This window comes from Elephantulus edwardii, unplaced genomic scaffold (assembly GCF_000299155.1).
Source record: "Elephantulus edwardii isolate Elephantulus edwardi_28Jun2011 unplaced genomic scaffold, EleEdw1.0 scaffold00184, whole genome shotgun sequence".
In the NCBI taxonomy this organism is placed as follows: domain Eukaryota; kingdom Metazoa; phylum Chordata; class Mammalia; order Macroscelidea; family Macroscelididae; genus Elephantulus; species Elephantulus edwardii.
The window spans coordinates 4,547,924-4,560,973 of NW_006399934.1; the positions used below are offsets into that span (position 1 = coordinate 4,547,924).

General features: G+C 42.3%; 1 protein-coding gene across 1 annotated transcript; it reads left to right on the forward strand.

Annotated features, from left to right (window-relative positions):
* Window positions 1–7,159: 7,159 nt before the first annotated feature.
* Window positions 7,160–8,146, forward strand: LOC102846452 (zinc finger protein 180-like). The gene has a single exon (XM_006896291.1). It carries the CDS (start codon window positions 7,160–7,162, stop codon window positions 8,144–8,146), a length of 987 nt encoding a protein of 328 aa, XP_006896353.1.
* Window positions 8,147–13,050: the final 4,904 nt, after the last annotated feature.

Sequence of the window (13,050 nt, forward strand, 5' to 3'; positions counted from 1 at the left end):
ATAAAAACCAAGAACCATCCTTAGCCTGGGAAGCAGTTTTTTAGAAGATTCCCTTTGATCCTGCAGATCCGCAATAAAGTGTTTTGGATACTGCAATCTGTCTGTCTTAATGGTGAGTGACTAGGAAAGAAATCCTTGTATTCGCTAAACACAACCTAGCACCCACCCTTGGAACAACACCACCACGGCACCTATCCTGGAATCCCGGGGGCGGAGCTGGGCTAGCTCCTCCTTGCTTCCACTAACCTGTGACTCTCAGCAGCTTGTATTCTGGCGCGAAGTTCTCTCCCCCTCCCACCCTGTGCTAGCCAACCCAGACTGGGGAGAGTTAAGGACAGTGAATGCGGACTGTTACCGGCTTACTGAGGATCCAGCCTCGAATATGCTTCTGTTTCTTGCACCGAGATAAGAATCTTTGTCTCCAGTGCCTTCTCCTACGCCCTACATCCCTTCCTTGGCATTTTGCAAGGGCCTTACCAGCTAGCCTCTCCAATCCCTTCCTGGGACATCAATTCGTGTATCTCTGGGAGCCTTGAAGAGGAAAGGTGAACAAGAGGACTCCATGGGGACATCGTGAAATCTGATACAGGGACTGGAGCGCAGGCTGGAAAAGTGGAAATAGGCGAGTGGGCTGCCCTGAAAAGAGACTGGTGCAGGGAACTCAGACACAGTTTTCCTTCTGAGCTGGTAAGTTGTTTTCTGGGGTCTTAGCCCCCCCCCCTTATCTTTCTCCAAGTATAGCCTCACATTACCTATATCCATTTCCCTAACCCACCCAAGCATTCCACGTCTTGCCTTCTCTTGCTGCTTGAGTCATTTGCTTCCTACAAATTAAGGCAGGAGAATTCCGCTGGTATTATATACCCCAAGGGGCACACTTCAGAGAGTGACTACTAGAGTGAAGAAATTAAGGAAGCGAAGGTATGGAAAAGATGGAGAGAGGATGCAGTAAGGAAAAGGATGGGAGTTCATGAAAAGGGAGCTAGTGGGGATTGATTGCCCAGGGACACAGGTAAAGGGTAAGTAGGAAAAAGTTTAGATTAAAGGTGTATTTCTCGCGTGTCAGGTTCAGGGAGGAAGAATGGATTGGGGCTTATGATGAGACCCACAAATGACCTCTCCTTCAGCTTAATGTTGCCATATCTTCATTCACCACAGACTAGCCATGGTATCCATGCACTCTGCAGTTGGGCTCCAGGTGAGAACGTGGCCCTCCTGACTTCTGACTTCCTCCGTGTGTATTTCCGTTTGCTTTTTCTTGCTCTACCGGCTTGTACTCAGCTATCGCTTTTTCTTTAAAGCATTTCACAAGCCTGGCCCCTTAATTTCTCACAAGATATGCAGCTTTAACAAAAGTCTGATGATGAATTTAAGAAGAATGCATTCATTTGTTCGTTCAATAAGTAGAGAGTGCAATGGCCACTTTGGCTGGGGCCGAAGGAGACCTGATTTCTCAGTTAGGCTCTGCCACTACGTGCAACTTCGAACACACATCAGTTTCTCTAGAGTTTTGTTTTCTCATTTCCAGAATTTTGAGATTTGACCAAATAAGTTTACTTTTGCTCAAATTCCTAATGAGTGTGATGTAATGATTCTACTTATGGACAATGTTGGGCATTTTATTCGTCTCTACCTTGGTTCTCATTTTCTGTCTAGGTCACTGCCTTTGTCTGTTTTTCATGACATCCTCATTTTCATGTCTTTGTATCTGACTGCCCTTCTCAAGTCTGAGTGTCCCTATATATGTCTTTCAGTCCTTCTGATCTTACTTTTGGGTTCTCATGTCATTTCAGGGGCTACTAACATTTGAGGAAGTGGCAGTAAGCTTTTCCCAAGGAAGAGGGGTAACAATTTGATTCTGCCCACAGAATCCTCTCCAAGGACATTATGTGTGAGAACTACAGAAATTTGATAATGCTGGACAGGACTCCATTCTCTTTCAGAATCTCTTCTTCAATAGCTATTATTCATGGACTTGAGTGCTTTTCATCCCCAGGGATGTTCTCACCTCCAAATTGGGGGGATACTGTCCAGTCGATTGATATTGGAGTTGTCTGATAATACAGTGCAGCTTTGGTTAGGGTTAGGGTTCTGTTTTAAAAGAATAGTCTGGAAAGTGATGGTATTTATTTTTATAGGGCATTTAAAACAGTGAATAATAGTTTCATAAAACTTTTTCTAGAAGCCTAGACTCAATGACTACAGCCATTGTACTGTTTAATTTGCAAAGGAAGATCTCAAAGTCACATCAGGGCCACTATGTTGAAAGTTCTTGGGAGACTTAATCACTTTTGCCACTGAGACCAGAACCTACAAATTAGGTGGCAGAAAGTAGTTGTCACCAGCTGTTTTTCAAAACAGGACAGGATTTCACCAATATTTCCTTTTTCTTTAACATTTATTTCTTTTGCTCACTTATCTCTCTTCCCTCCCTCCTGTGTGTTCTTATTTCTTCCTGTTTCCCACCTTTTCTTCTTTCCTTCTCTTGCTATCTTCTCAGCTCTGAAGATTTCAACCTACTGACTCCTAGCAAACCTGTGAACAAATCTGAACCTTCCTTGCCCTATCCTGTACCATCCTCACATTTCTGATACTCTCATGCCTGTTGTTACAGTCACCATGCTAATCCCTCTTGTTGAGAATCTTCCTCCCTTTCCCTGACCCTCCATCTTTCCCACTATGTGATGCCTCCTGAAAACATGGCCAAAGTATGTGAGATGAAGCTTCACTGTTTTTGCCTTTAAGAGCACTCTGGTTACACTTCTTCCAAGACAGATTTGCTTGTTCTTTTGGCAGTCCATGGGATATTTAATACTCTTCTGCATCACTATAACTCAAAGGCATCAATTTTTCTTCTGTCATCCTTATTCACTGTCCAACTTTCAGATTCCTAGGAAGTAATTGAAAATATCATACTTGGATCAGGTACACTTTAATCTTTAAATTTTAAAACTAATACCATTGCTCCTTAGCACTTTACAGATGTTCCCAATGGAGCGCTTTTTTTTTTAAAAAAAAAATTTCTTGACTTCTCCCAGATGCTCTTCTGGATAAGGAGGGACAATCTCCTCCTGTATCAGTTAGATCTGATTTGATGGTACATGCACAAAAAATAATAAAATAATAAAATTAAATAAAAAGAGAAAAATGTCTTGACTTCTCATGACTGTTGATTGTGGATCCAAGTAAAATGAAATTATTAACAAATTTAACCTTTCCCCATTTATCACAATGTTGCCTATTAGTCCAACGGTGAGGATTTTTGTTTTCTTGATGTTGAAATATAATCCATATTGAAGGCTGTAGTCTTTGATCTTCTGCAAGTTCTTAACGTTTTCTTCACTTTTCAGCAAACAAGGTTGTATCATCTGCATAATGTAGGTTGATGAGTCTTCCAATCTTGATGTCACATTGTTTTTTATATAATCCAGTTTCTTGAAAGATTTGTTCAGCATACAAATTGAATTGGTATCAAGAAAAGATATAACCCTGACACAAACCTTTCATTATTTTAAATATTATGATGTTCTTTTGTTATTTCCAGACAACAGCTTCTTGGTCTTTGTTTTTTCATAAGCATGATAAAGTGTTCTGGGGTTCTTATTCTTCTCAATGTTAGCCATAATTTGTTATAATCCACACAGTCAAATGGCTTTGCACAGTGAATGAAACACAGGTAAACTCCTTTCTGGTATTTTTATTTTTAAGCTAATATACATGTACATAGCTTGTACATAGGGTTTTCAGAGGCCTGCTGTTTCAGAAGTGGATGGCCAATCCTTCTTCCTAGTCTGTCTTAATCTGAATGTTCAGATTTAGAGAAGTATCAGACAGACCAGCATTATATAGAAAAAGTGAAAGATATATCCCTTATTGTGGACTTAACCATTAGTGTCAGTGTTGTCCCTGCCTTTGGCACACGGGTCTTTACCTACTTATTTCCCAGCTCCACCATCCACCAGGATACCCATCCACTTCTACCCACTCCTTTCACATCTATCTCCCGATGACAAGCCCTTGATCTGATAGCTTATATCTGAAGCTTCCTTGGCTTCTGTGATTCCAAATACGTCAGCTGCTGGTAGTTTCTTATGTTGTGACCAGTGTCTCTGAGTTTAGTGGTAATGACACAACCCTGCTTACTTAAACTGACGAGGACCTGGAACACCTGCTGCAGAGGGTCAAAGACTGCAGCCTCCAATATGGATTGAGGCTCAATGTGAAGAAGACAAAGATTCTCACCACTGGACCAGTTGGCAGCATCAGGATGGATGGTGAAGAGATTGAGCTTGTTCACAGCTTTAGTTTGTATGGCTCCACAGTCAACACTCTTGGCACCAGTAGCCAGGAAATGAAAGGGCACATTGCCATGGGAAAGTCTGCTGTTAGGGACCTCTCCAAAGTGCTGAAGAGCAATGGTGTCACTCTGGAGACTAAGGTGTGTCTGATACCGGCCATGGTCTTTGCAATCACTTGTTATGCATCAGAGAGTTGGACAATGACTAAGGAGGATAAAAGGAGAATTGATGCCTTTGAGCTGTGGTGCTGGAGAAGAGTATTGAATATGCCATGGATTGCTAGGAAAACAGATTCATCCTGGAATGGGTTAAACCGGATGGCCCCTTGGAGGTAAGGATTCTGAGGCTCCATCTAACATACTTTGGACATGTTGTAAGGAGAGACCAGTCCTTGGAGAAGGACATCATGCTTGGGAGGGTGGAGGGACAGTGTAGGAGGGGAAGGCCCTCTATGAGGTGGATTGATTCAGTGACAGGGATAATTGGGATGGGAGTGTCAGAGACAGTGCAATTGGCACAGGATAGAGCAGAGTTTAGGGCTGTTGTACATAAGGTCACTATGAGTCGCAAGCTACTCGACGGCACATAACAACAACAATATACATATGACATCAGCAAATGATATCCCTGTCAGCAAAAAATATCCCTTTTTCCACAGCTTTTTCTAAATCCAGCTTGAACTTCTGGCAGCTCCCTATTGGTGTACTGTTCTAACCATTTTTTTTAACCATTTCATTTAATAACCATTTTTGAATAATCTTCAGCAAGATTTTACTTGCATGTGATATTAAAGGTATTGTATAACAGTTTCCATATCTGTTGGAAATGCATATATAACATAATTTCTGGGACAGCGCAGGAGGGGAAGACCTTCTATGAGGTGGATTGATTCAGTGACTGGGGTAATCGGGATGGGTGTGTCAGAGGCATTGCGATTGGCACATGATAGAGCAGGGTTTAGGGCTGTTGTGCATAGGGTCTCTATGAGTTGCAAACGACTGGACAGCACATAACAACAACAAACAACATCACATATTTATTGCAAAAACATTTTTGTTTCTGAATAGTCCTATTGGATGTAATAGGAGACCCAGTATTGTGTTTCTGACAATGACAACAGGTTGTAATAGAGGATACAGTTCCATCACATTTTCTTTCTTTTTTTAAAATTATTTTATTATTTTGTGTGTGTCTGTACCGTCAAATCAGATCCGACAGGTACAGGAGGAGATTGCCCTTCCTTTTCTGGCAGAGCATCTGGTGGATTCGAACTGCATATCTCTGGGATTGCAGTAACATTTTCTTATATGTAGGAATACAAACTTCTATAATCCTTTCTGGCACTACAGTCAGTTTTACACATCACAGTTTGGGGTGAGGGTTCACAAATAAATAAAATATTCCCTCTCTCTACCTAGAAATTACCTTCTGTCTGGCAAGACAAGTAGTCTAATTTGGGTTAAACATTTAAACATAGAAGCCTGAATAGTTAAAATGCTCACTGCTAAGTGAGTGTTCTAGACCAGTACTTTTCATGGTTGTGGTTTGTGGGCCAGTGCCAGTTTCTGAACTATTTGCTAAGTTTGTGGTGGGATAAATATATACCTTGAGAAAAACTGGTTAGAAGCTTTTGAAGCAATTTATCATTGCCACAGTAGCCAAACCTGTGCTAAGTGAACTCAATTCATTGAGTAAAAGTACAAAACAACACTGAACTCTTGGTTCTTCATCACAGATAGTTTGAGAAGCATTAGTCTAAATGAGTGTTATGTGATGTGGGGTGGTCAAGAATAAGTTTGTGGACCTTGAGGTACTTGAAAAATAGAATTGACTATGGAGAAATAAAGCAACGAAGCTATTCCAAGCAGAGAGAAATGTGAGACCAAAGACTGAAAGGTAGAGGGCATAGATGCATTAGTGAATAGTATATATAGACCATCCTTTCTGGTTAGGTTAGAGTGACATGAGAGGGAGGAGATGGTTAGAATTGGGGTTAGACAAGTTTGCACTACATATCTCTAGGCTATCTTTGGTTCCAGGCTCATCATCTATGACTTTTTTTCTGTGGCCATGCCTAGTCATTTAAGCCTTCTGAGAGTAAAATGGACCACAAGTATAGAAGATGTGTAAGAGGTAGACATAAGTTGGTGGGAAGGGTGGTTGTTAAAAAATCGAAATTAGATAAGCCAAGGAATGATAGTGTGAATCTTACTTTTTCAAAGGGAAGGTTAGAAAATTTTAATCTTCTGATTGACCCACCAGGGTCCATGTTTCCTAAGCCTGAGGTGGAGCAGGATGAGGAACGGAGGGTTTGTGAAGATCCAAGACCCTCTAATGTGGGACTGATTCCACCCTTTTCTACAGGTAAGAGGACTGTAACCAAGCAGAAGAGAAAATTTGGTGGGTTTTCAATATTTGGGAAAGATATTGAGGGAGGGGGAAATAATCTATTCTTTAATTTTTCTTCTTTAGTCATATATTTTCCCAATGTTACTATAGAGAAAATTCAGCTTTGAACCTCCATCCCACCCCCCATACCTCTTGATAGAAATGAGTTGACTTCTTTTGTTTTGAGAGCCTACATCTCAAACTAGGACATACAGCTCTTCATTTACATTTTTTTGGAAAGTTTAATTTTATTATTTTGTGTGTGTGTGCCGTCAAATCAGATCTGACTGGCACAGGAGGAGATTGCTCCTCCTTCTCAGCAGAACATCTGGTGGATTTGAACCACACAACTCTGGAATTGCAGTGCAGCTTCTTGCCACCAGAGCTCACCTCTTCATTTACATTTAAGTACGTTCTCAACCCTCTCTAACTGGCCTCTCTCCTGTGAAGGTGCCCCACCTGAAACCCCTGCCATGCTGAAGGAGAGCTCAGCCCTATCCAGTGGGGACGAGTCACCGAGGGAGCCTCCAGACAATATTGACTACTGGTGCACCTCCGAGAGCAAGGAGCTGATACCCTGTGCTGCTGCTGACAGTTCCCTGCCACAGCTTGCCCCTCCTGACCTGCTTAAGCCTTACCAGCTTCTGCAGTGTGACAAGACCTTCAGCCATAGCTCCAACTTGAAGAGCCAGGAAGGTGGCCACAGCGTCAGGAAGCAGTTCCAATGTCCACACTGCAACCAGTGCCTGAGCTGGCGCTCGGAATTGATATGCCATCTGCGCACACACAGCGGGGAGCGGCCTTTCGTGTGCGAGCTGTGCGGGAAGGCCTTTGGCTGCAGCTCCGATTTCTTGTACCACCATTGCACACACACTGGTGAACAGCCATTTCTGTGCCTCGAGTGCTCACAGAGCTTCAGGAGCAGCTCGGAGCTGGCCAGGCACCGGCAGATGCACAAGGGTGAACGGCCCTTCATTTGTGCTGATTGTGGTCACGGTTTCAGCCGCAGTTCACTGCTGCTCATTCACCAGCGCATCCACACTGGGGAGCTGCCCTACCGCTGCAGCGACTGTGGCAAGTGCTTCCGCATCGCCCAAGGCTTGGCTAAGCACCGGCGCATCCACACTGGCGAGAAGCCCTTCAAGTGCCTGTTTTGTAACAAATGTTTTACTAATAGCGCCAACCTCGTCACGCATCGGCGAGTCCACACTGGCGAGAAGCCCTACGAATGTCCTGATTGTGGCAAGCGTTTCAGACAGAGCACACACCTCGTTGCCCACCAGAGGGCGCACACGGGCGAACTCCTCTACAGCTGTGGCAGCTGTGGCAAGGGCTTCGGCAGCCGCGCCTGCTTCCTCCGGCACTGCCAGAACCACGATCGGGAGGGAGAAGTCAGTGGGTGGGAAGAGTTTCAGTCAGAAGAACAACCTAATGATGCACCCTTAACTGCACAAGATTGACAAGCAGATGGGAGTGGCATCTTGTGGCCTGCCCTGCCCTGGGCCTGGATCCTTAAGGCTCTTCTTTGGGGCTGAGATACAGCTCATTATGGAAGACAGCACATGCAACTCATTTCTAGAGGGCTAGGTTAGGACCTTACACCTCCACAGTGGGAATTGTCAAGGGAGTATTTGGGATTCCAGCAGAATGTAATCCATGTAGGAAGTGGGGGAGAGGAACTTGACCTGTTTTCCCCTAGGCACTTTGAAGTGATATGCGTACCTCCATGCAAAGACCTTGGGTTGCATGGTGGCTAATAGGGGTCCCTGAGACTCAGGCCTTTTGCTCTGCCCTAGAACTACTCACGTGGGGCCCTGAGAGGTCAGCAGGCAACAAGGACCTAGGTGTTTGGTTTGGGAGCTTTAGATACTGAGCCAAAAATAGCTGCATCTATGGGGCTGGGGGTGAAAAAAAAATCACCTTTTTGAAGAGTTTTCTCACTGCTCTAACTTGATTAGTCTTAGAGTTTTCACCTTGTACCTTAGATAGAATTATTGTTCTACCTCATTTGATGATGTTAAAAAGGGAGGAGAAGGTATATCATTTTGAGGTGGTCTTCTATGTTCTACCCCTTAAATGATCTGGGCTGTATAGCCTTGGTGCCTTCATTTGCATCAGTTAGCCCATCAGCTTGCTGTCTCCTTGATCTGTTCAGATCTTCACCGTTCAATTAAGATGCCAAGATACTCTGAGGTTTAGTGTCACGGCACAATGGATAGGATTTTTAATATAATTGCACTATGTACTTTTCCAGCTGGTGGCATTTACTGTTTAGGTTTCCCACTGGGAAAGGATGTGGGAGTTGGGTAATTTCTAATATTGTTTTATTCTTGTCTTTGATGAAACTCAGGGTTGATGTCAAATGTAAATCAAATGATGTCAAATAGTGTTAATGACCCTAACTTCCTCCCAGTACTATAGTGCTTCCCAACTGAATTGCTAAGAACGGTTAAGTTGTGAGTTGGAAATGGTATTCATTTTCAGTCCTTTCCTAGAAAACAAGACTTGGATAAAAAGCCACTGTCAAGTTGATGCTAACTCATGGTCACCTTCCATTGTGTTTCTAAGGCCCTTCTTTATGGGAGGAGACCACCCATCTTTTTCCCTCAGATTTGAACTTCTGACCTTTCGTTAGCAGCACAAATTGTGAAGCACAAAACCACGAGAGCTCACTTTCTAGGGGTGGAAGCTAATTACAAATTTCACATGAACCCACCTCCTGGAGTGTGGTCCTACCTGCTACTTTATTGGGCACCAGTTACTCCCTGCATAGAACTATCTTTTCATTGAAAGAAGAAAGCCAGTTTCAGTCTTGGAGTTGGTAGAGGCCAACACTTTTTTACAAATTTATTTTTAAAAAATTTATTTTTTACAAATAATTTTATCTTGCTTTACTAAATCACACGTACTTTCTAGAGGTTAGCAGTTTCTAGGCAGAAGCATAATTGTGTAGTAGTGTGCACTTTACTCCTAAGTGAGGCTATCAACATTATTCTGCCATCATGTGGCCAAGATGGGAAACTGCATTTTCAAAACGGTGCACTCTGGTCTTTCTGTAGCCTATTTCCCTTGAATTGGGGTTCCAGTGCAATTGTATTCTGATTTTAGCAGACTCTGAGTTGCCTGACTGAATGCCGAAGAGTTTGAATTATTACCTAGAGAATTTCTGATTCAGTACATCTGGGGAAGAGCTGGAGGAGACTTTATATTTCTAGTTATCAGCTGATGCTGTTGCTGCTGGTGCAAGGATCACATTTTGAGAATCCTGGCCTATTGTAAGAAGCTCTGATGGCAACTGTGGTTAAAACATATGGCTACTAAGCAAAAGATTGGCTGAACCCATTATCTGCAAAATAAAAAAGATGAGGCAATCTACTTCTGTAATCCCTCCTTGGATTCCTGAAAGAGCAGTTCTTTTCTGCCCTGCTGGGAGTGGAAATTGACTTGATGGTAGTGAGTTTGGACCAGGGAAACTGTTTCGAGCTCCTACCTCCAGCATCACAGATTTCTACCCGATTCAAAAGAAAAAGTGATTGATTATTCCAGTATGTGCAAATTATTGCCAAGAGGTGGTGTGTGAAAACATTTGTTAGCCTCTAAGGGGTTTCTGTAAAATTAAGTTTCTCTATTAAGTCATGAAGAAAGCACGGAAATGTGTTAGGAAATAAGGAGTGGAGGTGAGATCTTGTTCAGCCAAGAAGAACCAGATTTTTTATTGGAGCAAAATTGTAAGATGGGCACAATTGGTCAGTCACATGAACAACTTTCACAATCATTCCTCTCGCTGGTGGCTTACCTCTAGCTGTTCTCTCTGTGTTCCAGGTCCAAATCTGTGAAGCCTTGCTCCTTTATGTGGAAAATGATAAATGGCTCAGATAATGCCCCTTTTAGAAATTCCTGAAATAAAAAATAATCCACGAACCAGGCACAATACTCATGGCCCTGCCTAAGACACTGTAACCTCATGCATATATATTAGATGTGAAATGTTTGGATACAACTCACAGATAAGATAATTTACCAGAAGAGCTAGAACTTGGGAAACAGGTGTCATCTACTCTCGGTCCTTCAACACGGGGGAGAGTAGATCTTGATTATCTGAGGGTATCGCCAAATAGATGGCTTCTATGTGTCTTTTCCTTCTCTACTGATAAACACACATGTGACTGAAAATTTCTGTGTGAATAATATGCAGATAACCTATTCAGCTGGTTCCTTTTTGTGCTCAGGGTTATAGTTCTGAATTTCAAATTTGCTTATTTTGGCTATCATGTCAACCAAATACACATGCTTGTATTTAGCCAGGATTAATGCAGTTGAAGTGTTCTTGGGTGGCATTTGGAAGAAAAGCCTGTTTCTGAAAGGTCACATTGTAAAGAGTGTGGTTCTACTCTGCCACTTGTGGAATTGCCATTAACTGGAATACTTGACTGACCTGGAATTCAGTTCAAGAACTGGTTGGTAGAGATAGTAAGGAAGGAGCATTCATTAAAATCTTCTCTTTGATGCTCTGTAAGAAAATGAGAAGGAACAAAGACTTCTTAGGGAAAGAGACAAAGAATAGTGAAGCTGGAACACAACACAGCTCATCTGTCCCCAGTTTATTGATGCTGCTGCTGCAAGCCAGAAAGGTAATAGGGATTACTCTAGGTCATGTTACTCTGCAGTAACATGCGATATTTTGCAGTGACAGAGTAGAGATGATCATTCAGGTTTTCAGTCTTAAACTAAGGCTGTTTTTCATTCACCCATTTATTTTGCATACTGATGACTCTAAACTTTGTTCTAGAAAGACTAATGTGCTTTATAGAACTTTTTCTCGAGAAGAGTTATAAACTAAAGTTGGAACTGTCTCAGCACATTACTGCAGATTCTCCGGAGGCTGTAAACTCGAGGGAGATTGCCCATCTTTCTGCTGAGTAGTGGCTGGGGGATTCAAACTGTCGGAGAGGTGCTGCCTTTTGGGTTAGCAGTACAACTCACTGCTGACTACACCACCAGAGTTCCTGCCTTAACATATACATGCAGGAAATAAGTGAGGGACTGGACAAAATAGAATAGAAAAAATACGGTGAAATCAGAAGCCAGATGCTACAGATTTTTATTGCTTAGTTTCTTAAAATTGTAAAGGTCTTAAAATAATCTTTCTGGGTATTCACCTAAGAGAGATAAAAGCATATAAATCTTTACACAAATGTTATACTAGCTTTATTTGTAATAAACCAAAATTGGAAAAATTCCAAATGCTCATTAATAGATTAATGAAGAAACAAATTACAGTACAGTCATGTGATAGAATACCACTCAGCAATAAAAATGAGTTGTTGATAGTGTGAGTGAACCTCAAAATAATGCTGAATTAATTCAGACTGAAAAGTGTATATGTTGTAGTTTAATTTCTATAAAACTTTAGAACATATCACCTGTCTTTGGCTAAGTTTTCTAGGGAAAACAGATGCAATATGTGTGTGTGTGTGTGTGTGTGTGTGTGTGTGTGTGTGTGTGTGCACGCATGCACGTGTTTGTGTGTATGGAGCTCTGGGGTCATGAATTATGAATGTAAAGACAAAGCAGTTTACATTCACCAGCTGCTGCTCAGGAGAAATATTGGTAATCTCCTGTGTGATTAACAGCCTCTGAAGACCCACTGTAAGGCCAGCAATGAATTCGTTCTAACTTGAAAGCACATGACTGTCTATTTGTCTGTCTACCTGTTGAAAGAAAGATAGATATTGGTCTTGGAGTCTTGGCTCACCTCACTTCAGCTACTAGTTTACAGGCTGCAGAAACTAATGAATGCCAAGACTAGAAAGTGGCATGGCAGGGCACTGATTCAAGCCCAAGACACAAGTCAACTGATAAGTCAGGTGCAGGATTTTACTGAGCTAAAAGCCAGAGAGCTTTGCCAAGTAAGTGAGTGAGTGTGTGTGTGTGTGTGTGATACAAGCCACTCCCTGGGAAACTTCCAACTAATTGCTGTACCTAGCAGATCTAATGAAGGATGACTACACAGTTGCCAAGTTTGCAATTACTTGCTATGTATCAGAAAGCTGGACAATGAGTAGGGATAGTAGAAGGAGAATTGATGCCTTTGTGCTGTGATGCTGGAGAAGAGTTGATTATACCATGGACTTCTAGGAGAACAAACAGGTTCATCCTAGAAAGGGTGACACCAGGGTGCTTCTTAGAGGCAAGGATTCTGAAATTTCATCTGACATACTTTGGGCATGTTGCAAGGAGGAACAAGCCAGTCCTTGGAGAGAGACATGTTTGGGAGGGTGGAGGGACAGTCCAAGAGAGGAAGACACTCAATAAGATGGATTGATTCAGTGACTAGGTTTTGATAAGCACTGAGGAGCTTTTT